The sequence below is a fragment of the Leptodactylus fuscus genome, chromosome 6 (genome assembly GCF_031893055.1).
Source record: "Leptodactylus fuscus isolate aLepFus1 chromosome 6, aLepFus1.hap2, whole genome shotgun sequence".
Lineage (NCBI taxonomy): Eukaryota > Metazoa > Chordata > Amphibia > Anura > Leptodactylidae > Leptodactylus > Leptodactylus fuscus.
The window spans coordinates 88,162,205-88,188,225 of NC_134270.1; the positions used below are offsets into that span (position 1 = coordinate 88,162,205).

Below are 26,021 nucleotides of genomic sequence, written 5' to 3' on the forward strand. Positions count from 1 at the left end.
GCCGCTCGATATTCGACTATTTGAACGAATATTGAACCCCATTATAGTCTATGGGAGAAAATGCTTCGCTACAGGGGATCCCAGCATTCGACTCAGGAGAGTCACCAAGTCCACTATTACACCCCAGGAAATGATGCCAACACCTCTGCAATGCAACTGGGACAGCAGGGGAAGCATGTCTGGGGGCATCAAGTACCTTTATTATGTCGGGATCCCTGTCAGCTTGCGATATGCCGGAGCTAACTTTTTCCAATAGGAATGCATTGACCAGCATTGATTGGCCAGTGCACAGCATTCAGCCAATCAACGCTGGTTCTGCCTGAGGAGGCGGAGTCTAAAATCAGTCCACAGCAGTTTCCATTCTGGTCCGATTTTAGACTCCGCCTCCTCCGTCAGAACCAGTGTTGATTGGCCGAATGCTGTACACTGGCCAATCAACACTGGTCAATGCATTCCTGTAGTGAGATGAAGCAGAGCTAGCCATGTGGTTAGCTCGACTACTCCGGACACCGGAGATGAAGCAGAGCTCAGCTCTGCTACACCCAACCATCCCTCCAACTCCTCCTCCTGTCACACACACAGCTCTGCACTACTGCCAACCATTCCTCCAGCTACTCCTCCTGTCACACACATCTCTGGTGTAACAGAGCTCAGCATACACTCAGCTCTGCTACATCTCTACACTCTGTTGTAGAGATGTAGTAGAGCTGAGTGTGCGCTGAGCTCTGCTATACACGAGATGTGTGTGACAGGAAGAGTAGTATCCAATACTGCACACTCAGCTCAACTACTCCAGAGTTGAGCTGAGCGCACGGCTGATGTAGCAGAGCTGGCAGATGCGCTCTGAAGAGGACAGAGGACCCCGCCTCCCTAGACTAGTATTGTAGAGATGCAGGGAGTAGGCGGGGCTTAGTGCGGCTGGAGAGTGTGGGCGGGGAGACTCATGCATCACTCATGTCTCCCCTTCCAGTACCCTCCCACACTCTCCTAAGCCCCGCCTTCTCCATAATACTAGTCTCAGGAGGCGGGGGTAGGGCGCTCTGAAGACATGTGGAAAGAGGACCGGACCAAGAAAAGGAGCTGGGAGCTGCAGCTATGCAGGTAAGTGGACAACGGTGGTGGTGGTGGGGGGTTAATCAATACACAACGTGGGGTCCAACAATTTTTGGACTACATGCTGTGTAGTGAATAGGATCATTTTTAAAATCCAATCTCCGAATGATCAGAAATTGAATTTTAAAAACGACCAAGAAATGTCAAGATCAGCTCAACCCTAAGTGCTGGTCGATGTAGCAGTGTCCAATGTAGCATCGGTAGAGCTGAGTGTGTGGCAGGTTCAGCTCTGCTTCATCTTGGCATAGGAATACATTGACCAGCGTTGATTGGCCAAATGCCGTACTTCTGTATGGCATTCGGCCAATCAACGCTGGTCAATGCATTCCTATGGGAAAAAGTCAGCTTGCACACTGACAGGTATCCCGACGAGATGGAGCCCCAAAGAGCTGGGTGAGTAACATTCCCCCCTAAATAAAGGTAATCCCTAGCTAACTCTGCCTGTAAATCTGTCCCTGTCTCACAGTCACATAGTTCAGAGTCCCAAATTAGTGGAATGTTAAATCCACCATTCGTCTAAATTGGAGGTCACCTGAATTAGCCAGCTAATTACTTTTAACAATTTTATTTCACTGCCTCTGTTGTCGTAGTTCCTGTTCCACCTCCCCTGCGCCGTTATTGGTGCAGAAAACGCGCCAGGGAAGGTGAAAGGGGTTACAAATTTTTACTGCGTTTGCGGCCTTGTATTCGATTGGAATCGAATATCCTGAACGGCCTGATATTCGATCAAATCTGTATTCGATCGAACGGTGTTTGCTCATCTCTATTATTTACCTTTCTCCGGCTCTGCTGCAGTCTTTGGTGTTGTTGGCCATCTTTAATAACGCATGGATGTCACATGACATTTCACGCCCTCCCTCCATCTGCCCCCAGTTTCATGCACCCCTCTCTCTACCCCCATTTTCATGTCCTCCCCTCCATCTCTGTCCCTAGGTTACTGTTGCTCCTCAATTGCTCCACACGACACAGACACACACTCTCCATCCTGTATCTCACACCCCTCCCCTTCAGTACAATACACAGAGCGCCCCCTGACTACTATTAGACAGTCATTAGTAACAGCAATTGCAGGCAAGTCTGAATACAAACAATGTGTAGAGTACTGATCCATCTACAGACACTGACCTCCCCCTCCTCCTAATACACAGATATCAGGACACTGTCCTCTCCCCTCCTCCACACCACACATACATAAACACTCACAAACAGACACACACTCTCCATCCTGCATCTCACATTACCCCTCCCCTTCAGTACCTAGCACCACATCTCTCCTTCTCTTCATCTCTTCCAGGACTGCACGGGCTATAACGACATGCCCACCTAGTCATGTGAAAGCTGACGTCACACAAGGTCCTTCAGCACAAGCTTTCCCTGCTCTTATCGCAGTTAGAACATTTTGTCTGTCATAAGAGTGGGGGTAGCAGAGGTAGAGGCTGTCGCCGGCCCCCTAATGTCCCGGGCCCTGTAGCAACCGCTACCACTGCTAGTAGTTACGCCCCTGCTCAGAGGTCCGAAAAGACACCCCCCCCCATTATAATGATAGCAGCGGTAGCGGCTGTCACCAGGCCCCTAATGTCCCGGGCCCTGTGGCAGCCGCCTCTGCTGTTATGGCGGTAGTTACGCCACTGATCCTACAATACTGTGAGCTCTGTGAACAAAATAATATGGCTTTTAGAAGGGGGAGAGCAAAAATGTCAAAACTGCATAAGCAAATAATTGCTGCAGAAGGAAGAGGTTAAATCAATTGAAAACAAATACCAATCTAATATTATCAATAGCAATAATAATTATAAGATCAATTATACTAATATAGAATTGTTAACTGGATTCAAGAAGAAAATGTTTGAGAAATGAGATAAGAAGCTTTCAGCATGTACAGCATGCATGTATGCCAATACCCATATATTTATATTACAGTAGGTGAATTAAACCTCTTCACAACCGCCCACTGTATATAAACGTTGTTGCAGCTTGGGCCCTGTTCCATACTGATGTTTATAAACTGACCCTGCTAAAATGGGGATGGGGTCCCCTCAAGGGTCAAGAACTCTGTGGACACAGCTCTAATAACTGCTGGGGTCCACGGAGACATGATCAAGACCTGATAAATTCAGGTCCCGATCATGTAGCGTCCATGTCAGGGAAAGTTTGTTGGAGTAACAAACTTTTCCTGACAGCAGATGCTCCCTGCAGGTAAATGATCCTGCATCGGTAATGGGTGTTAGCTATATCTGATAGCTAACAACCTGCTCTGTAAAGTCTGGTTGGAGCTAAGCTCTGATCGGAGGTTTTAACCCCTTGGATGCGGCAATGAAACATCACAAGCAGTTCCGTGATGTTTGATGTCCCCCTGGTCCTCCCCGTGGCGAGATCGGGGGGTGCCCATAAGTATTTTCTGCAGCCTGGGGTCTGAGCAGTGACCCCAGGGTGCAAGGACCCCCAATACCTGGTTGATCCTGCCAGGTAATAAGGAAGTCTGCATTGGCTGGCTTTCTCCATAGACTGCAATACACTGTATACAACCAGCGATCCTCACTGATAACTGGTTCTAGTGTCCTTATAGGACAAAAAAAAAAAAAAATTAAAAAAAATTAAAAAAAAGTTAAAAATTAAATAAAGGGTGTAAAAAAGTGTAAATAGTTATAAACCCCAAAATAAAATAAATTATATATATATATATATATATATATATATATATATATATATATATATATATATACTAGCTGGTACCCGCATCTTCGTCTGCGGTGATTGTAGAAGTGGGTATATACAGGCATGGGTAAGGTTTTCGTACTGTGTATAAGGTATGGGATATGAAATGTAACTTTGTATCTTGTTTTTGCTTTGTGTTTTGTTTTTGTAATTCAGACAATACATGAGACTTTTGTGTTGAAGTTAATTTGTATTTGAGCTGCTATACGGTGTTGTGAGAAACTTTACATAGTGACTTTGGGACAGAAGTATTTGAAGTTCCCACCGATGGCATTTTTTGATTTTCGTTTTTGACTCCCCTCCCTCTAAACTCCATAACTTTTTTATTTCTCCGCTCCCAGAGCCATATGAGGTCTTAATTTTTCCTGGGACAAATTTTTCTTCATGATGCCACTATTATTTATTCTATATAATGTACTGGGAAGCAGGGAAAAAATTCAGAATGGGGTGGATTTGAAGAAAAAATGCATTTCTGCGAGTTTCTTACGGGCTTTGGTTTTACGGCGTTCACTGTGCAACCAAAATGACATGTCCCCTGTATTCTGTGTTTCCTTACGATTCTGGGGATACCAAATTTATATGGTTTTATTTACATTTTGACCCCTTAAAAAAAATCCAAAACTGTGTTTAAAATTTTTTTTTTTGAAAAGTCGCCATATTCCGACAGCCGTAACTTTTTTATACGTGCGTGTACGGGGATGTATAGGGCGTCTTTTTTTGCGTGACCGGGTGTACTTTGTAGTTCTACCATTTTCGGGAAATGTTATTGCTTTGATCACGTTTTATTCAAATTTTTATCAGAATCAAAACAGTGAAAAAACAGCGGTTTGGCACTTTTGACCATTTTTCCCGCTACAGCGTTTACCGAACAGGAAAAATATTTGTATATCTTTGTAGAGCAGGCGATTTTGGACGTGGGGATACCTAATATGTATGTGTTTCACAGTGTTTAAGTACTTTTATATGTGTTCTAGGGAAAAGGGGGTGATTTGAATTTTTAATCCTTTTTATTTTATTTTTTATATTTTTTTTACTTTTAAAAAAAAAAAAAAAATTTTTTGCATTTTTTAGACCGCCTAGGGGTATTGACATGGATGGGGGGTGTCGCGGATTGTCAGAGCGGTGGGGGTCGGCAAACATGGCTGCTCCAGAGCGTTAAAGAGAGCCTCCTGGAGTATCGTTAAGGTGAGGGGCAAAGTAGTAAAGTATATGTATATGAGATTGTGTGGGGTTAGGGGCTAGGCTGTAGAGGGCAATATGAATTTTGTGGCTTGCTATGGTCCAAAGTATGTGAGATTGCAGAGATGGTGGTGTGAGTTTGGGTTTTGTGGGGGTCCTGGCATAAAAGTATGTGCGCTATTGTGACGAAAAGTAGCCTATTGTTTAATCGGGTGTATTAACTATGTTTGTGGAAAATTTCAGCCGAATCAGTCGAGCGGTTTTTCCGTGATTGAGGAACAAACATCCGAACATGCAAACATCCAAACACACAAACCCACAAACTCACAAACTTTCACATTTATAATATTAATAGGATATATATATTTAAAAAACAATACTTATATGGTAGTTGACACATCCATAACAACCTGTACAATAAAATTGAAACAAAAATTAATCTACACTGTGAATGCCGGAAAAAAAAATCAAAAAAACCCGTCGAAAGTAATGATTTTTTGCCATCTCACCATACAAAATATGCTAGAAAAAGTGATCAAAAAGTCACATGTACCCCAAAACAGTACCGCTACAAAGTACAGGTTGTCCCGCATAAAATAAGCCATCAACCAATTCTGTCAACTGAAAAATAAAAATGTTACGCCTCTCAGAAGATGGTGATGCAAAAATAATTGATTTATGTCCTCAAATGGATTTTTTTGTTCTGCAAAACTAGTAACATGTAAAAAAACAATATAAATGAGGTATCGCCGTAATCATACCGACCAGAAGAATAAAGGTAACATGCTACTTATTATTATTATTACTTATGCTGTATGCCATGCAGAAATTTTTTTTTAAAGGTAAAATACAATACAATACCAGAATTAATAGGTTGTTGTTTTTTTTTTTTTTAATCCACCAAGAAAGAGTTAATAAAAGTGTTAGGAAATTGCTTTGATGACAATTCCCCAGTAGCTGCTGTAAACCCTGGAGAAAGGGGCACAAGAGACAGTGAGCCCTATGCTGAAGCCTCCCCACTGACCCTTCCTCTTGCTGGTCCTATCCTAGGTAATAGGTGGCAACTTGGAGACGATCCCTTCTTATATACGTGAAACACAAAACACAGACAAGACAAACAACAACAAGTGAGGTCAGCTAGCCGAGGGTCCAGTAACGGTCGGGCAGCGCAGTGTCAAAATCGAAATCCAAAAGAAAAAGTCAATAGGGAAAGCCAGAGGTCAAGAATCAGAATACAAGTAATTAAACAGCAAGAGAAAGCCAGAAAGCAGGAGGTAATAACAGGCACCAGTGTGAATGTGAGCCAAGACTAAATAGGGGAGGATGAACCCGCCCTGGACCTGATAGGAAGGCAGGCTGTCAATCACGGGGCAAGACCAAATTTAACTACTTCATGGACAGAGGCAGATAAGGGCAGAAGACGGGTGTGGTGCAAATTCAATTAAAGAACTAGAGCCGTGTTCACACATTGCAACCAAAAGCTCTAAGCAAGGAACTAAACTGCACACGCCTCCTGCACCGCCGCATGCGAGCAGAGGGTGGCGCAGTGACCTGAACAGGCTGAGATGTAACAAAAAGTCAGTCAATATGTTATAAACTCCCAAAAATGTTATTACAAAATACATCTCATACCGCAAATATCAAGCCCTCATGTGGCCACATCACCAGAAAAATTTTAAAAAATGTATAGCTTGTACAATGTGAAGACAAAACCCCCCAAATCACCAAATCATTAGAACACAACTGGCTGCGGCAGGAAGGGCATGTATAAACTGTGCAAGCTTATATTGGGGTATAAACCAGATTTAGAGTTTACGAGGGAAAATAAACCAGAAGTGACCCCCAGCGTGACTTCCCCCTCAAACACAGGAGCTACTGGGGATATAGTAGGGAATTTGGTGTTCCCAATGTACACCACACAGCTTACATATTCGCTATTCACCATCTGCTGTGGAGTCACGTTTAGGATACTATTACACACTACACCCCTTGATAAGTTCTTTGAGGGGTGCAGTTTTTAAATTGGGTTCATTCTCTAAGGGATTCCACTTTACTGGTACTTTAGAGGCTCTGCAAACATGACCATGTACGGTTAGTGGATTTAAGATCCTGGTCATATGAGTCTGAACTATGTGACTGTGAGACAGGGATAGATGTATGGCATGGTTAGCTAGGGATTACCTTTATTTAGGTGGAAATGTCACTCACACAGCTCTTTGGGGCTCTATCTGGTCGGGATCCCTGTCAGCTTGCGATATGCATGAGCTGACTTTTCACATAGCAATGTATTGCCCAGCGTTGATTGGCCGAATGCCATACAGAGTACAGCATTTGGCCATTTGGCTGGTTCTGCCAGAGATTTGTCTGTGAGGAGGCGGAGTCTAAGATTGGACCAGAATGGAGACTGCTGTGGACCGATCTTAGACTCCGCCTCCTCCAGCAGAACCGGCGTTGATTGGCCAAATGCTGTACTCTGTATGGCATTCGGCCAATCAACACTGGGCAATGCATTCCAATGCCGAGATGTAGCAGTGCTGGCCGTGCGCTCAGCTTGGTACTCCGGAGATGAGCCAAGCTGAGCGCATGGCCAGCACTGCTACATCTCCGGGGTAGCAGTGCTGGCTCACTGTTTGCTCATCTCTAGTAGAGACTCTAAAATTTCCCCTACAAAATGGTTTCACTTCTTGGGGAAATTCCAAATTACTGGCACCCCCAGGGATCTAAAAAAAAAACCCAAAACAATATGGCGTAAGGAAACCCCTCCAAATCTGTACACCAAAAGCTAAAAAGCCCACTGCTACTTCCTTTCAGAGTCCTGCTATGTTCTCAAGCAGCAGTTTACACACACATATCTTATTTCTACCCAGGACAGCCCACATAATAGCTTTAGGAATGCAGGTCTCTGGTGACACAAAGTGGGTGTAAAGTATTAGGCAATGAAATGGCATATTTCTTTAAAAATTTAAATTTTCACATTGTAAATTCATTTTTGGGAAGCACTCTTAGGCTCAAAATGATAATACCCCTTAATAAATTCCTTAAGGGGGTGTAGTTTCTAAAATGGGGTCACTTTTGAGGCATTTCCATTGTATTGGTTCTTTAGGGACTCTGCAAATGCGACATGGGACCTTAAATTAACTATTCCAGCAAAATCTGCCCTCCAAAACCAAAATTTACTCTTCCCATTCTGAGCCCCACCATGTACCCATACAGCAGATTATGACCACATATGGGTTAATGTTGCGTTCAGGAGAAACTGTGTAACAAACTTCGGGGGGCTTTTTCTCATTTATCGTCTTGCAAAAATAAAAAATTTTGGACTAAATTGATGGTTTATTGAAAAAACCCTAATTTTTCATTTTTACGTCCCAAGTCTGTGAAAAAGCTGTAGGGTCAAATTACTCATAACATCCCTTTATATGTTCTGTGAGGAGTGTAGTTTCCAAAAAGGGGTCACTTTTGAAGGTTCCCATTGTATTGGTAATCTAGCCGTAATTTAATACGACATGGCACCCGAAATCTAATCCAGTGAAATCTGCCCTCCAAAAGCCAAATAGCGCTCTTTCCATTCCAAGCCCTACCATGTATCCATAGAGTACATTATAACCACATATAAGGTATTGCCATATTAATGAGCAATTGTTTAACAAACTGTACGGTGATTATTATATTATATTGAGAAGGCGATTGGGAAGGAACCAAGTATTACCTTCAGACGAGGAAGGAACCTTAGGGATCGCCTAGTGCATAGTTGTTTACCCCCGGTCTCTAGAGACAGTTGGTTATCTAGGGAGATCCTTAAAGGGATGAATAAAAATCTTTGTCAGTTGTTCAACAGGACAGAAATTTCAGTGTCGTCCTCCGCACAGGGGGGGGGGGGGGGATTGGGATTCTATGATCCTTCAGAAGGAATGCAAATTAATCTTTAGGCTGGATACTATGGCCCCCAAGGGATTGAACGAGATGCTAGACTTTACCTGCTTCCTAGGTTAGGGTCCTAGGTGAATTTGTTTGGGGACCTTTGTCCTTAATTATTGTATCTCATTCTGTTTATATTAGTTTTGGTCAACTTACTCCCAGTTATTACACAGATTTGGCTGTTAGTATTTTCGATAGTGTTGAACTCAATCTGTCATGATGACAATGCGTTGTAATTTTTTCCCTATACTTGTATCTTTTCCCCTTAGTATATATCTTTTCTCCCTTCTATATATATTTTTTCCTTCACACACCCTGCGTTCTGCAATATACTTACCTGGAACATACTTATCTGGTCTTCTACTAACCTCAGAATGGGGAATCTACTATTTGTGCATCTGTATTGTGCAGACCAATATATTTATGGATCAATGTGGTACTGCATTTGTTTTGTTTAAGCATGGTTATTACATATTTATTGATAGTTCTACATCTACTAATGTCTGTGCTGTATTATAGATGCTCCAATATGGTTAAATTTGTGCCGAGTGTAGTTATATATGTGCCAATGCACGTAGTACTATTTTTGTTGTCCCTTGTACTGATATCTTAAACGGGGCAGTGGCATACGTGCCGATGCGTGGTATCTATATGTAGAAGAGCTATTCTTTCCAAGCCAGTGCTCCTGATTATCTATGTGTAGAAGAGCTCCTAATTATCTATGTGTAGAAGAGCTATTCTCTTCTAGCCAGAGCACTTGGGTTTACTGAGAGGTGTGTCCGCCTATATCATTTCTGATTTGGTGATGAATGCAGCCAATCAATATCCCTGTGTGTAATTCGGCTGGCCGGCACGTGGGGAGGTGGGCTAGTTTATTTAGAAGACAACTGACATTTATTGGCCTAGCACTTGGGCTGGTTTGTTTATCCACAAGGTGTCTGGCATCTATTGGCTCAAAATATCATGCCCTACGTCTTACTTCACACCCAGCAAAGCCAATCTTACAACCCATCTATTTGAGGCCGAGAAGACCCTCATACCCAAATATTGGCTGCAAACCACTGTTCTATCAGTCGCAAATGGAAGGAGAAAGTTACGCAGATTTTAAAGTTCGAGGAAATGCTTTGCTGGTCCACTGGCTCACATTGCCGCTTCCTGAGGACATGGTCTCCGTGGTCCCGATACTGTCAGATTGGCATCTCTACAGACTCTCTGTAGATGCTACGGAGAACAATCAAGTCAATGACTTAGACTCCGAAATCCCTCTTCTTCTCCCTACTACCCTTGACTGCCACCCCCTCATCTCCCTTCCCCACCCCTTTTCACTAATAGTTGCCTTTTCTCCCCTCTCTAGGACAAGATTTCCATTATACTGTATCATATGGACTTGCTTTATCCTACTTATACTTGATAGAGGTCTCCCCCTCTACTCACTGTTCTAACGTTTATGCTCGATATGTTTGTACAATTACAAATTTGTTAACCTCTTAGTACTGTTTTATTTGCTGTAAAAAAAAAATGTCAATAAAATGAGATTTGTAAAAAAAAAATGCTAAACCCACGTCGGAACAGTCTTAAGAAAGGCTATTCTTCCTCTACCTTTAGAAGTCTTCTCTGTGCCGCCGACATGACTGCTGAGGTTCCATCACAGGCCTTAGCAGTCTCTGACGTCATTCATGGCGTCTCTATGACCAGAAAACCCATATCGGAACCCACGAAAGGTGATTAACACTGTTTATGTTTGTCACCTGCCCTGGGCCTCAGCATATTCTGTTCTCAGGTCTGAAGAGACTCCAGAGTATAATGGCTGTTTTGAATTATAACCAGTGCAGTCCAAACTAAACCGCTGAGCGCACCTCGCACAATGAATCTCGCAAGATTCATTCAACACATACTCGCAGTGCTTCCTGCTGACCTTCACTCAATGTATAGAGAAGCGTACGCCGGGCTGCACCCTGCAGCAATACTCAAGGTAAGAGCCTAAGCGGCACATTAAAAATCAGCCCACCGGAAATTTTACCAGTGATGTACATGGCCATTCTGCCCCTGATCAGATCTGTCCAGATGGTGCCATAACTAGCATGAAAATATTTAACAGATTCTACCATTAAAAACTTTTTTTTTTGTAATTGACTCGTCAGAACAGCCTTAAGAAAGGCTATTCATCTCCTACCTTTAGAGGTCTTCTTCGCCCCGCCTTTTGTTAAAATTCCGCTTTCCGTCGGTATGCAAATGAGTTCAGTTTTCCGTTGGTATGCAAATGAGTTCTCTCGCAGCACTGGGGCCGGGCCCCAGCGCTCAAACAGCACTTTCCGTAATGCTGCAAGAGAACTCTCCAGCGACGCCTCCATCTTCTTCAGGAACGTCCTCTTCATGCGTCTTCTTCCGGCGCAGGCAGTGAAACTTGCAGCAAGAGAACTCATTTGCATACCGACAGAAAAAAGAATTTTAATCGGATGGCGGGGCCAAGAAGACTAGGCAGGAGAAGAATAGCCTTTGTTAAGGCTATTCCGATGTGTCAACCAGAAAAAAAAAAAAAAGGTTTTAATTAGAGATGAGCGAACACTAAAATGTTCGAGGTTCGAAATTCGATTCGAACAGCCGCTCACTGTTCGAGTGTTCGAACGGGTTTCGAACCCCATTATAGTCTATGGGGAACATATACTCGTTAAGGGGGAAACCCAAATCCGTGTCTGGAGGGTCACCAAGTCCACTATGACACCCCAGGAAATGATACCAACACCCTGGAATGACACTGGGACAGCAGGGGAAGCATGTCTGGGGGCATAAAAGTCACTTTATTTCATGGAAATCCCTGTCAGCTTGCGATTTTCGCAAGCTAACTTTTCCCCATAGAAATGCATTGGCCAGTGCTGATTAGCCAGAGTACGGAATTCGACCAATCAGCGCTGGCTCTGCTGGAGGAGGCGGAGTCTAAGTCTAAGTCTAACAGCATACACATTCAGCTCTACTTCATCGGGCTAATAGAATGCATTGGCCAATCAGCGCTGGCCAATGCATTCTATTAGCGTGAGCTGAGTTTGCACAGGGGTTCTAGTGCACCCTCGGCTCTGCTGCATCAGATGTACATCATCTGATGTAGCAGAGCCAAGTGTGCATCAGATGTAGCAGAGCCGAGTGTGCATCAGATGTGTAGTTGAGCAGAACTGGCTCAACACTGCTAAGTCTCTGCATTCACATAGGAATGCATTGGCCAGCCTTCGGCCAATCAGCGCTGGCTCTGCCGGAGGAGGCGGAGTCTAAGGTCGGACCTGAATGGAGACTGGTGTGGAGCGATCTTAGACTCTGCCTCCTCCAGCAGAGCCAGCGCTGATTGGTCGAGTTCCGTACTCTGGCCAATCAGCGCTGTCCAATGCATTCCTATTGGAAAAAGTTTATGTCACAAAAATCACAATTATACACCCGATAGAGCCCCAAAAAGTTATTTTTAATAACATTCCTACCTAAATAAAGGATAACCTTTATTTAGGTAGGAATGTTATTAAAAATAACTTTTTGGGATAGCTGGATAGCTAGGGATAACCCTAGCTATCCCTGCCTGTACAGCTATCCCTGTCTCTTAGTCACAAAGTTCACATTCTCATATGACCCGGATTTGAAATCCACTATTCGTCTAAAATGGAGGTCACCTGATTTCGGCAGCCAATGACTTTTTCCGATTTTTTTCGATGCCTCCGGTGTCGTAGTTCCTGTCCCACCTCCCCTGCGCTGTTATTGGTGCAAAAAAAATTTTTTTGGAGTTTGCCACGTGATGTTCGATTCGAATCGAACACATCGAACAGCCTGATATCCGATCGAACATGTGTTCGATAGAACACTGTTCGCTCATCTCTATAGTAATAGTACGGCACATGTCGGGTCTGTAACTATGGCGACCGCCCGGGAGACGGGCGGCTGCCATAGCCGCCAGGTGTCTACTGCTTTAAGCAGTAGACAACCGGCTCTAATGTCTCCGATCAGTCCCTGGACCGATCGGAGGCATTAACCCCTCCGGCACCATGGTCAAAGGCGCCGGAGGCGCCATTTTCCCGGCGGCGCATGGGCACCGCCATTTTGCATGCTCCAGGGCCGACGTCATGTTGCCATGACAGCCGGGAGCCTTTGCAAGGCCTTTAAATACATTACTCTGTTTCTGACTGAATAGGAGTTGTGCAACTCTTTCTTTTTTTTTACTTTCTTTTTTTAAAGATTAATTCGTGCTGCAAACACTTCGACCTGGAAGAGGCAAATGCATAAAAAAAAAAAAAAATAAAATAAAATATGTCCACTATTTGCAGCACAAGGCATTTTTAAAAAAAAATAAAAACAGTTGGGCAGTGTCTCATTTGCATATTTTCCAGAATGGCATCATAGCCTCTGAAGTGAGCTTCTGATAGAGCTGTGTTCAGAACTCAGTGCATCAAAACTGACTATGATGCAGGAACTTCTATGAGTCTATGAATTCAGTCTGGGTACTATGGCTCATACAGTGACAGATTTACATGGCTGGGACTCGGTCTTGTGCAAGGGCCTTTCGGTCGTCTGAAAATTTCCAGATTTCTCATAGTGACTCATACTGGATTATAAATCCATGTTTAGACTGTTTAAAAAACCTCACTTTTGAAAAGACTTACAGAGACAGAGACAGCAGCCTAATCCTTGCCATTACCTGTTCTTACTGGTTTTGTTTAGCTTATGACTATAGCCACTCACTGACCTTAACAGTTACATGCTGTTTGTGTACAGTTCATCATTGAAGCCAGTTAAAGCCTTAAATTTACAATTTAGAAGTAGAAAGGAATGAATATATATATATATATATATATATATATATATATATATATATTTATTTATTTATGTATTTATATTTGCAAATTCCATAGCTGCCATAAAATAAAAATAACATTTTAATTGTATTACTGACATGACTTTACCTTTTTCCATAAGGGTATTAAAGAGTGATGCATTGGAGAAAAAAAATAGATAGCCAAAAGTCTGAGAGACAAGATCTGGATGTAGTTCACACTCTCGAGTTAAATCCAGTGTAGCCTGGTAAATGGCAAGAGTTCCTCTGGTACCTTCAGGCATGTTGTTTAACTCGCTTACATCTGATAAACTGCCTGGATCCGTGAAAGGATTGCTTTCCAGTAGGGCAGGCAAAGCTGTATATAATGTCTGTAAGCAGAAAAGAAGCTTTCATGACTCCGGCATACACAACATTTTATATTTAATATTATTGTATTACTATTGTCGATTGACTTTTAAAGGGGTTGCCCAAGATAAAAATAATCCTTACACTAATCTAAGCACTCTCCTCCCACCTATTTTCTAAATAACAAAATTTATCAAAAATATATAATATATAATAAATATATTACCCATATCCCTGGGGTGCTCATGTGACCACCCCAGGGTAATTTCCTTATTATCCACTACCACACTCTCTCCCACTCCCCCATCCATTCCATCATACTTACTTGTCTTCCTTCCAGGCTTCCTCCAGCAGGACAACTCCTACCTGTTTTCTAACTGCTAGTACGTGCAGTAGTCTTAGCGCTGCCCTGTGCGCTGCATCCAGTAATCCACCTCTACTGCACAGCTCCCACATTTGCACAGTACTGGTGGATCAATGGCTGCAGAGCACAGAGCAGCGCTGGCACTATTGCACGCACCAGCAGACTCAGAAAGGAAGGATAGACTGTCACCCAGGAGGAAGCCCTTTAGGAAGAGAAGCAAGTATGGTGGAGTGAATGGGGTGGAGAGTGGTTGTGACGTTCAGTTTCTGGAAATGCAGACATGGATTGTCACTGGATAACCAGTAAGTTTGAAACAGTAACTGATGGTGGATCATAAATTTGAAACATTGTTATTTGTTATACTGTCTAGTCAAAGTTTATACCACATATAAATTGGGTTAGTTTGCAACAAAAAGTGCCAAAATTTTGGTTCAGTTTTGGTTCATGTAGTCTCATTGTAAAACAACACACTTTTCCAAGCAACTTCCTTGTCCCTCCTGTATTCTGTACTTGCATCTTTCACTGCTTCTCACTGGAAAATGGGGTGTAGGGGCCTAATAATTGGGTAGTTTATGTATCAATTTTAATATTAAAGTTATAACAGCTGGTGTCAGTGGAGTGTATGGTGAAAGCCGTAGTTTGTATCCACTTATAATCCATATTACCATACTTGGTCAACAAAGATGTATTTACACGATTTCTTTTAATGAAGAATTTCAGTATAATAATTTTTTTAAGCTAGTGATAAGTCACGTAATCATTTCTCTTTTTTTTTTTTTTTTAATAATATTTTTATTGAAATTAACAAATTGTTTACAAATTCTGAAGAGAAGATATTGAACAACGGTAGATAAATGTGACAAGAAAAAAGGATCAACTTTGGTGAACATAGATTAACAAGATTATCAAGTGAAAGCAACAAAAATAACAGGGAAGAATAGATAGCAGCCGTTTAGAACATTTGCAAGTGATACAACATATGGAAATCCAGCATACTGAGCGATAAACACTTATGGAAGGTCTTCTCAGTTTGCCATTGTCAGGCACATTACCACAGAAAGTGAAGGGGAAGGGGGGGAGGGGGGAGTGGTGAAGAGGGATCAAAAGGCGGGGGGGGGGGGAAGAGAGACAGGAGGGAGGGGGTAGTTGAGAGAGAAATGAGAAGATAAGAGAAGAGGGTAGGTTGTGAGGCTAGGCCGCGACCTGTGACCAAACTTCCCGCCAGGGAGCCCAGATCTTCTCATATTTATGATGAGATCTGTTCTTCCAAGATGTCAGTTCCTCAAATCTGGAGATTTGATTGACCTTTTCTATCCACTCCGATTTGGTGGGAGGATGAGAGGATAGCCACTTTAGCGGAATTAAGGAATTTGCTGCCAGGATCAAGAAGGAGAGGAGGTTAGATTTGGAAGGCTTATAGGTGGATGACAGAAAGGCTAGTAAGACCATAATATTTGACAATTCAAAAGTGGGAGAGGTGAGCTTGCGAATGACTTCTTGAATTGCTAACCAATAAGTCTGAATCTCAGGACATGTCCACCATATGTGGAGAAGAGAGCCTTCATGGGAGCCATATCTCCAGCAGGACGATTTGTCTGCTAGGTTATGTTTGAGGAGCCAGTCTGGTGTTCGGTACCATCTGGTGAGCAATTTATAGTGAGATTCTTGAAGGCGAGTACAAGGGGAGAACCCATGAGAGTGTGACAATATTTGTTGGACTTGTTCATCTGAGAATGTAATGTGGAGGTAATCTTCCCAAGCAGACAGGAAAGCAGGCTTTTGAATCACTAGTGGGTCTACATGAGATGATAGAATGTAGGAGGTTTTGTTGAGAAGTTTATGTCTCGCCATAACAGAACGTTCGAAGGTGGTCAGTGAGGTCCTAACTTGACCCAGGGCAGTAACGCATTTGATAATGCCTTCTATATGCAGTGTATGTAGGAATGAGAGATCGGGCAAATCTGTAAGTAAAGAGCGGAAAGCCTCCGGGTCAAATTTGCGGTCGAGTCCAGTTACATCAAAAAGTCTTTTAGGAATCAAATGCGACCAAGTAGGAAGATTAGCTACACTTGACTTTCCTAAGAATTCCGGTAAAATGCCTAATGAGAGTAGAGGAGAGGGAAACGGAGCTAGTGTGTCTCTCATATCTCGCCAAGATTTGCATGCCCCTAAGAGAAGGTGATGTATGTTGCTGGTTTTGTATCCAGGGCGTCCATAAAGCCACAAGTTTGCTAAAGCAGAGTGTCCATAGGTGGTGCGTGCTAAATCTGCTATCAGAAGGTTTGGGGGAGTTATATGTGAGGTCTAACCATCTTTTTAGTTGAACAGCTCTATAGTAATTGAAGACGTTTGGGAGACCAATCCCTCCCGCCTGTTTCTTTTTTAGCAAAAGGGTCATAGAGAGCCTCAGGTGTTTGCTTCTCCAAAGGAAGGAAGAAAAGAGTTTTCAGGGACTTGAAAAACTGAGGGGGTAGACGAATCGGGAGCATATGTAATCTATAGAGAATTTTTGGTAGGGGGTAAACCTGAAGGAGGTTGCGTCTGCCAAACCAGGAAAATGGCATGCCTTGGTAGGACAGTAACATTTTCCTGATTTCTGAAAGAAGTGGAAGGAAGTTGGCTTCACAAATTCTTGGTATCCGCTGACAAGAAGATACCCAGGTATTTGATCATACTAGAAGTCCATTTCAAAGGGGTGGAAGTAGATAATTTGGTCACACAATTTCGGGGGATAGTAATATTAAGAACCTCTGATTTATCAAGATTGGCCATGTAGCCAGAGACGGAACTATATGCGCTTATTAAGTTTGTAATAGTCGGAAGGCCTAATTCTGGGTTTGAGACCAAGATGAGAACATCATCCGCGAAAGCGGCTGTGCAAATAGTTTACCTATTTTAAGGCCATGTATGTCTGGGTGGGACCTTATTAGCTGCAGGAGGGGTTCCAGGGTTAAGATAAACAGGGAAGGGGACAATGGGCAGCCCTGCCGTGTTCCATTTGTGGTGTGGAAGGGGGTGGATAAAGTGCTATTAATTTTTAGTTTTGCATAAGGGGTGTCATAAGGGGAGAAAACGGCTGAGATAAATTCTGGGGGGAAACCAAATTTCATAAGAGTAGCTTTCATAAAGAGCCAGTCGACTCGATCAAAAGCCTTTTCAGCATCTATTCCTAATAAAATTAAGTCTGAGTGAGTTTTCTTCGCATGGGAGATGGTGTGAAGAAGGCGATGGGAGTTATCTTTCCCTTCCCTCCCAAGAACGAAACCTGCTCGGTCTGCGTGTAAGAGTTTGGGGATGAGGCTTTTAACTCTGTATGCTAGGATTTTAGCCCACAATTTTAAATCTACATTAAGCAACGAGATAGGCCTGTAACTACCACAGGCCTTAGGGTCCTTTCCTTCTTTTGGGAGAATAGTGATATGGGCCTCTTGAGCATGTTTCGGGAGCATTTTCCCGAAGAGGAGAGCATTACAAGAGAGGGCAAAGTGGGGCATGAGTGTGGAGAGGAAAGTTTTAGAATATTGAAGGGGAAATCCATCCGGGCCAGGGCTTTTGCCTTTAGGGAAGGAGTTTAGAATCTGTCTTATTTCTTCATGGGATATGGGATCGGTGAGGGGGGATAGGTCCTCTTTGGCAAGGCAGGGAAGATCTACTGAGGAAAGGAATTGCTTTATTTTATCTTCATGAAGTGAAACATCTGCACTGGAGCGATGGGAGGTGAGGTTATAAAGATCCGTGTAAAATTGTGGAATGCGTGGGATATATCTTTAGTGGAGCGGTTAAGTTTAGACTAGTAATCTTTTATCTCGGAGATAAAGCAGTTTGATTTCCGCTGTTTAATCATAGATGTCATAAGCTTACCTCCTTTATCTCCATGGGCGTATATCCTGTGTTGGTAATGGAGGAACTGTTTTGCAGTGCGAGAATTTATCACATCTTTTAATTTTTCTCTAAGAGATCGCAACTCCGCAGCTAAGTCGGATCTAAAGGATGCTTTACGAAGTCTCTCAATTTTTGAGATATTGCGGAGGACAGAGTCTAGTTCAAGTTGCGAATCTTTTTTAGTTTTGGAAGCGATAGAAATGAAGGCTCCTCTTATTACAGCTTTGTGTGCTTCCCAGGTGATTGTGGGTCAAGTGTCTGCATTAGCGTTAAAGCTAAAGTATGTTTCTAGTTGTTTTTTGATGGAATCGGTCACATCTGACCTATCTAGAAGTGATTCGTTAAGCCTCCAATTCGAGTCTTTACTTGGGAGTTGAGCAAAATTGAATTGGATCCAAACCGGGGCATGATCCAAGACTGTTATCATATCAATTTTAGCTTTAGAGACATAGGGGATCATAGGGAGCCTACCTTGGGCCTTCTGTGATATGGAAGAGGATCCTGTGGAGGTATCTAGAGAGGGATCTAGAGCAAGATTAAGGTCACATGCCAGAATAATTGGGCCTACAGCAAATAGTTCCAACTTCTTGAGGACTGCTAGTAACCACGGGACCTGACCTTTGTTGGGAGCATACACATTCGCAAATGTATATATCTGGGAGGCAATCGTGTCCTTCATAAACAGGAACTTGCCTTCTGAGTCTGCAAACGCTTGTATGGGCTGGAGGGGGATGGAATGATGAAAGAGGATGGAAACTCCTTTTGTGGCAGCCGAGGGGTTTGTGGAGTGAAAAGAAAGCGGGAAATGTTTTGTTGGAAAGCGCGGGATTTTTCCAGTTTTGAAGTGCATTTCTTGAAGAAAGGCTATTTTGGTGCGAAGTTTTTTGAGAATAGTGAAAATTTGTGACCTTTTATTGGGGGGAGTTCAGTCCATGAACATTGAAGGAGGTGAGGATTTGGTCTGACATGGTGAGAGCCCGGCCACAGGCCACAACCTAAGGTATGTGAGGAAAAAAGGGGGGAACAAGTCGGAGAAGTAGGGTAAAAGAGGTATAGAGAGGGGAGAGAAGAGGGGAGATAAAAGAGGTGGGTAGGCGAATAGGAAGGCGAGTGCGAGGGAGTTAGATAGGGAGTGGGGGGGGGGTTATTGAGTGCAGGAAGTGATTAAGAATTTGGCACAAGGAGTTAAGGAGCGACAGATTAGGGCAAATAGGGGAGGGGGGGATTCGGGAGTTAGAGAGGAGAGGGGGTGTGTCCGACAATGCCAACCGAGAAAGGTGAGATGGGATGCGTTAAGGGGAAAACAACTGGCAAGGGTGCCTGATACTCGCCGCAGGGAGATAAAAATATTAACGAAACCTATCCGTTAGAAAATGGAGTAAGGGTCCTAATCATTACAGCCTACCGGACGATCCTAGAGAAGGTGGTTTGGGAGAAAATGAGTGAGGATGTGGGTGAGATAATATGGGTCGAGATATGGAGGGATGGACTTACGCATTAAGACGGAAGGGAGGGGAAGGGGGGATGATGAGGGAACTGGGGGTTTCGGGGCCTTCAATTCTAAGATTCAAAGAGTAAAAGTTATGAGCCCAAGAAGTAAGCTGACAATATTTATAACCAAACATCAGGTAAGACCAAAGAGCACGTTATAACATTAAGGACCATCCAAAGTACATGTAACAACTTTTGCAGATACAACTCAATGCAACATTATCATATTTCTAAGTCTCTTCTGAGAGAGGAGAGAGAGAGAGAGTGTAGGAGGTGAAAAATGAGCCTTAGAAGGGAAAGAAAAAAGGGAGAGGAGAGGAGGAAAGAGTCCCAAGTGAACTGTTTGGACTAGCAAATTCAAGGTCTATAACAGCTGGTGAGCACCGCAGCAGAAGCAAATGGTGAAGCATATGGTGTACTTATCAAGATAGAATACCAAATAGGAGATAACTGGCAGCAGATATGTAAAGCAGTTAGTCAGCGATGATGCCTCTAGCAACCGATTTTTTCTGCCTTGGAGATTTAAGTCTACGGTGGGTAGCCTGCTTCTCCAGGGTAGGTAGGGGTGACCAAGCGTGGATGTCCTCCGGTAACATTATCCAAGATGGTATGGGTATTGGCTCAATGCCCAATTGTGACCACGCTGCAGCCAGATCATCAGGAGATCTGATATATATATTCTACGGTCCTGGTTCATCACGGAGAGACCGAATGGGAACAGCCACACGTAAGATAAACCTTTTTCTCTAAAGGTAGCGAGAAGGGGTTTCAACAGTCTCCTTTTTGCGAGCGTAGAAGGCGCCAGATCTTGGAATAACTGAATATCATGACCCTCAGAGTAGGGGTCTTCTATCCCTTGATGCATTAAGGATTTCTGTTGTGTCCACAGAAGTCAGCAAACCACATGTTATATCCCTAGGTGGATCCGAGGCAGCGGGTTTGGGTCTGATAGAGCAGTGTACTCTCTCATTCTGAATGGAGGAGGCCCTCTCTGGGCCTAGGAGGTCTGAGAAAATGGCAGACATGATCTCTCTTAAAGAATCTGGAGGGAAGGACTCAGGTAAGTCTTTCAGTCTGATGTTTCTCCTCCTGTTCCTGTTCTCTAAGTCCTCAATCATATCATACAAGCGATATAAGTGGTTGTGATGATTAGAAATATGCTGTGCTGCTGTGGTGGAATGAAGCGTAATGTCCATTTGAGCAGACTCCAACCTCTCCACGCGGCCCCCCATGTGCTGTAGCTCAGCTCTCATCTCGGCTAACTCGGCCATAACCAGAGCTATCGTTTGGGAAAGGGCTTTCATAAGAAAAGCTTGTGTGATGGGACGAGTGTTCATACCTTGTGTGTCTGCACCAGACATGCTTTCTACGTCTACATCCCCAGACTGTGTATCGTCGGACGCCATCTTGCGCGCCATGGCCGGAGATTGAGAGGCTTTCTTGCGGAAGAATTTGTGGAGTTCTGCCGAGCTGCACCTGCGATTTGGAGAGCCCGGTAAGTCCCCTCCACGTTCACGGTTCTGTTTGCCCATTTTCAAGCATGTTAAGGCTGTAGGATTGGGGTAAGGCTGTTATGTAGACGGAGCTGCAGGCTCAGACCTCCATCTATGACAACGGTTAGGGTCCGCCCCCTTCTCTTTTTAATGTTCTCTTTGAGTCACTTTGACCTCAGCCTTAGGCTGGTTACAGACGACAAATGCAAATGGCCTGCTTTGAGTTGAAAAGCACAGGCTGCAGATGGGGGACACGGATGTCTGTGTGCTGCCTGTGCATGCACCCTGATTCCATGGTTCCATTAAATGAATAGGAGCCACGGAAACACAGGCTGCAAAATAGGACAGGAATAGGACCTGCTCTACAGTGTTAGCCAAAATTGTGATTGCAGTCACAAATTCTTTGGTATTATTATTTTCATTTAATTTGTCTTCAATCGAAAACCACAAAAAATGGTCAAAAAGCCAAATTGGATATAATTCCACACCAAACATAAAAAAGGGGTTGGACAAAAGTATTGGCACTGTTGAAAAATCATGTGATGCTTCTCTAATTTTTGTAATTAACAGCACTTGTTACTTACCTGAGGCACCTAATAGGTGGTGGCAATAACTAAATCACACTTGCAGCCAGTTGAAATGGATTAATGTTGACTCAACCTCTGTCAGCATGGAGTAAAGAAAGAAGACCAGAGAACTGTCTGAGGACTTAAGAAGCAAAATTGTGAGGAAGCATGAGCAATCTCAAGGCTACAAGTCCATCTCCAAAGACCTGAATGTTCCTGTGTCTACCGTGCGCAGTGTCATCAAGAAGTTTAAAGCCCATGGCACTGTGGCTAACCTCCCTAGATGTGGACGGAAAAGAAAAATTGACAAGAGATTTCAACGCAAGATTGTGCGGATGGTGGATAAAGAACCTCGACTAACATCCAAACAAGTTCAAGCTGCCCTGCAGTCTGAGGGTACAACAGTGTCAACCCATACTATCTGTCGGCGTCTGAATGAAAAGGGACTGTATTGTAGGATAACCAGGAAGACCTCACTTCTTACCCAGAGACATAAAAAAGCTGGGCTGGAGTTCGCCAAAACTTACCTGAGAAAGCCAAAAAAATTTTGGAAGAATGTTCTCTGGTCAGATAAGACAAAAGTAGAGCTTTTTGGGAAAAGGCATCAACATAGAGTTTACAGGAAAAAAAAAAAAGAGGCCTTCAAAGAAAAGAACACGGTCCCTACAGTCAAACATGGCGGAGGTTCCCTGATGTTTTGGGGTTGCTTTGCTGCCTCTGGCACTGGACTTCTTGACCGTGTGCATGGCATTATGAAGTCTGGAGACTACCAACAAATTTTGCAGCATAATGTAGGGCCCAGTGTCAGAAAGCTGGGTCTCCCTCAGAGGTCATGGGTCTTCCAGCAGGACAATGACCCAAAACACACTTCAAAAAGCACTAGAAAATGGTTTGAGAGAAAGCACTGGAGACTTCTAAAGTGGTCAGCAATGAGTCCAGACCTGAATCCCATAGAACACCTGTGGATAGATGTCAAAATGGCAGTTTGGAGAAGGCACCCTTCAAATCTCAGGGACCTGGAGCTGTTGGCCAAAGAAGAATGGTCTAAAATTCCAGCAGAGAATTGTAAGAAACTCATTGATGGTTACCAGAAGCGCTTGTTCGCAGTCATTTTGTCTAAAGGTTGTGCTACCAAGTATTAGGCTGAGGGTGCCAATGCTTTTGTCTGGCCCATTTTTGGAGTTTTGTGTAAAATGATCAATGATTTGACTTTTTTCATTCTCTTTTGTGTTTTTTTTATTGCAAGAAAAAATAAATGAAGATATTAATACCAAAGAGTTTGTGCTTGCAATCATTTTCTGGAAGAAAATTAGTATTATCTGACAGAATTGCAGGGGTGCCAATACTTTTGGCCAACACTGTATATTTTGTGGCCCGGACTGTCGGCCCGCACTCGGGTCTGTGAAATTCATGGTTGTGTGTGCAGGTTGTGGGTAGCTCGGTAGAAGCAGTGGTGGGAACAGCCAGTCAGGGACAGTGACAAAAAATAGGCAGTATAGAAAAAACAGAAAGGGAACAGGTTTATGCAGGGAACAGGTTTATTTAGAAAAAAACAGGAAAATAAATAAACCTTGACCTCTTGCACAAAGTAAAATACAGCCTTAACTTCAGGTAAAACTGTAAGGGAATTGCAATAGCAGCTGCTAGTGGACCCTGGGAGGGAGGGGCACAATGCACAGTGAGCCCTAAGCTGAATTCCCCCCACTGTCCCTTCCTTCTTGCCGATCATATCCTAAGCAATAGGTGGTAACTGGTTGGTTGATGGGCCCTTCCTATATACCGTATTTTTCGGACTATAAGACGCACCTAGGTTTTAGAGGAGGAAAATAGGGAAAAAAAAATTTGAAGCAAAAAATGGTAAAATATATAATATATGGGAGTTGTAATTTTGCAACAGCTGCAAGGCCACATTGACAGGTGACCCTGCAGCTGTACGGGGACGCATAGAGTGTTTTTTTTTGCGGGGCCAGAAGTACTTTTTAATTATACCATTTTGGGGAATATCTATTGCTTAGATCACCTTGTATTGAAAAAAAACCCAGTGGTTTATGATATATGATTTTCTACTTTTATATATATATTCTAGGGACAGGAGGTGATTTAGAACTTTTATTTATTTCATATTTTTATTATATATTTTTAAAGCTTTTTTTTTTTTTTTTTTTTACCATTTTATTCCCCCCCGGGGGCTTGAGCCTGCGGTCACTTGATTGCAACTGTATTGCCGTCTATGGGACATTCTGTCTATTAGTATTACGGCTGGTCATAGACCCAGCCGCAATACTAATATATAGCAGTGACAGGCCTTGGAGCCTCATTAGGCTCCCGGCTATCACCCGAACAGGTCGGCTCTTGCGATATCGCCGCGCAGGAGCCGGCCTGCAACTTCACAGGTATGGGGCCGGTGGGGACCGGCCCCGGGGGAGAAGGGGCCACCGATACTGACCCGGCATCCGCTGTACTAGAGAGGCAGATTCCGGCGAGGGATAGACGCCATCACAGGTGCCGGGGCCTGAAACATCGCTGCCAGCATCACTCCTCCCGCTGCTGGCTTCATGCAGGGCAGAGGAGCGCAGCGATGTCTCAGGCCCCGGCGTCTATCCCTTGCCGGCATCCGCCTCTCTATTACGGCGGGTGCCAGGCGCCACATTCGGACTATAAGACGCACCCTTCTTTTTCTCCCAAATTTTGGGGAAAAAAAGTGCGTCTTATAGTCCGAAAAATACGGTAAGTGGCAACACAGAACGAAGACAAAACAAACAACAACAAAGGGAGGTCAGCTAGCCAAGGGTCCGGTAACAGTTGAGCAAAGCAATATAGCAACAAAATCCAAGAGAATAGTCACAAGGGTAAGTCAGAGGTGAGAAATACAATAGTAGCAGAAGAGGTGCTTAGCAGAGACAAAGTCACAAGACAGTCTCAATAGCCAGCGAGTCTGTGTGGGTGGATGGCATGTATATAGAAAGCCCAGGAGGAGCCCTAGGCTTGATTGGAAGACAGTCTGTCAATCACACAGGTAAGGTTAGAATTAATAATTTCATGAACAGAGGGAAACAAGGTGCAGGAGATGGGTGTGGTGGAAATTCAATTACTGCGATAGAGCAGTGTACACACAGTGCAAGGAAAAACACTAAGCAAGCAATAAAACTGAACTCCGCGTGTGAGCGGAGGGTTCTGCAGAGATCCCTATTATCCCCCTCCGGCTGCCCTTGAAAGATCTAGATGGCTACTTAATTTGCGGGTTTCTCGCCATGTTCGTTCCAGTGGTGGCATGGTGGTATGACACAGGCAACTGGCGGAGGATAATAGGGGTTTGCTCCACAGGGATGGTGATCATTTGACGGACATTGGTTTGGATATCTTCCTGTCTGGTGTCCAGGACGGTATTGAGCAGGCTTTGTTTATGCTCTTAGAGGGGGGTCGGACCCCTATGTAGGGTTACACCATGATCCGGTGGCATATTGGAAGGACCTTCTCCCCTCCCCCTTTCGGCATCTGGAGAGAAAAGGAGAGGCGCGTCACCCGCTGAACATCTCAACCATGCACACCGCAAGCGGTGGCGGTGCATTCTGATGATGCGCCTTACATTTCGTCATGGGATAGCAGGGTTCTGCTGATATGTTCACATCGTTTAATATATATTCGATTGAACATCAGGCCGTTCGTGGTATTCAATTCCAATCGAATACCAAGAGACAAACTTTGTATCCCCTCCCACCTTTCCTGGCGCATTTTTTGCATCAATAACTGCACAGGGGAGGCGGGACAGGAACTAAGACAACAGAGGCAGTTAAAAAAAAAATTGAAAAAACCCATTGGCTGCCAAAAACATGTGACCTCCCATTTATAAGAACGGCCGCCGCTGTATTTGCCATTTTTGCGGTCAGAGATAGGGAGAGAAAGACATCTGCTGAGGGCTAGATAGGCATTAGCTTCTAGTAGGCAGGAAAAAACCGAAGAAAAAGAACAGCTCTTTTCTTATATACTAAAGGGAGAGGAGTATAGAGTTCTTGCTATATACACTCACCGGCCACTTTATTAGGTACACCTGTCCAACTGCTCGTTAACACTTAATTTCTAATCAGCCAATCACATGGCGGCAACTCAGTGCATTTAGGCATGTAGACATGGTCAAGACAATCTCCTGC

The 26,021-nt window shown here is 43.7% G+C and overlaps 1 protein-coding gene across 2 annotated transcripts in view; it reads right to left on the bottom strand.

Moving 5' to 3' along the window:
- RASIP1 (Ras interacting protein 1) overlaps window positions 1-26,021 on the bottom strand; it is a 354,699-nt gene that overhangs the window by 58,755 nt on the left and 269,923 nt on the right. For both annotated transcript variants that reach the window (XM_075276771.1, XM_075276770.1), the window contains exon 9: window positions 13,860-14,100. In XM_075276771.1, the coding sequence (XP_075132872.1) occupies window positions 13,860-14,100 (241 nt within the window). The remainder of the gene's footprint in view (window positions 1-13,859; window positions 14,101-26,021) is intronic.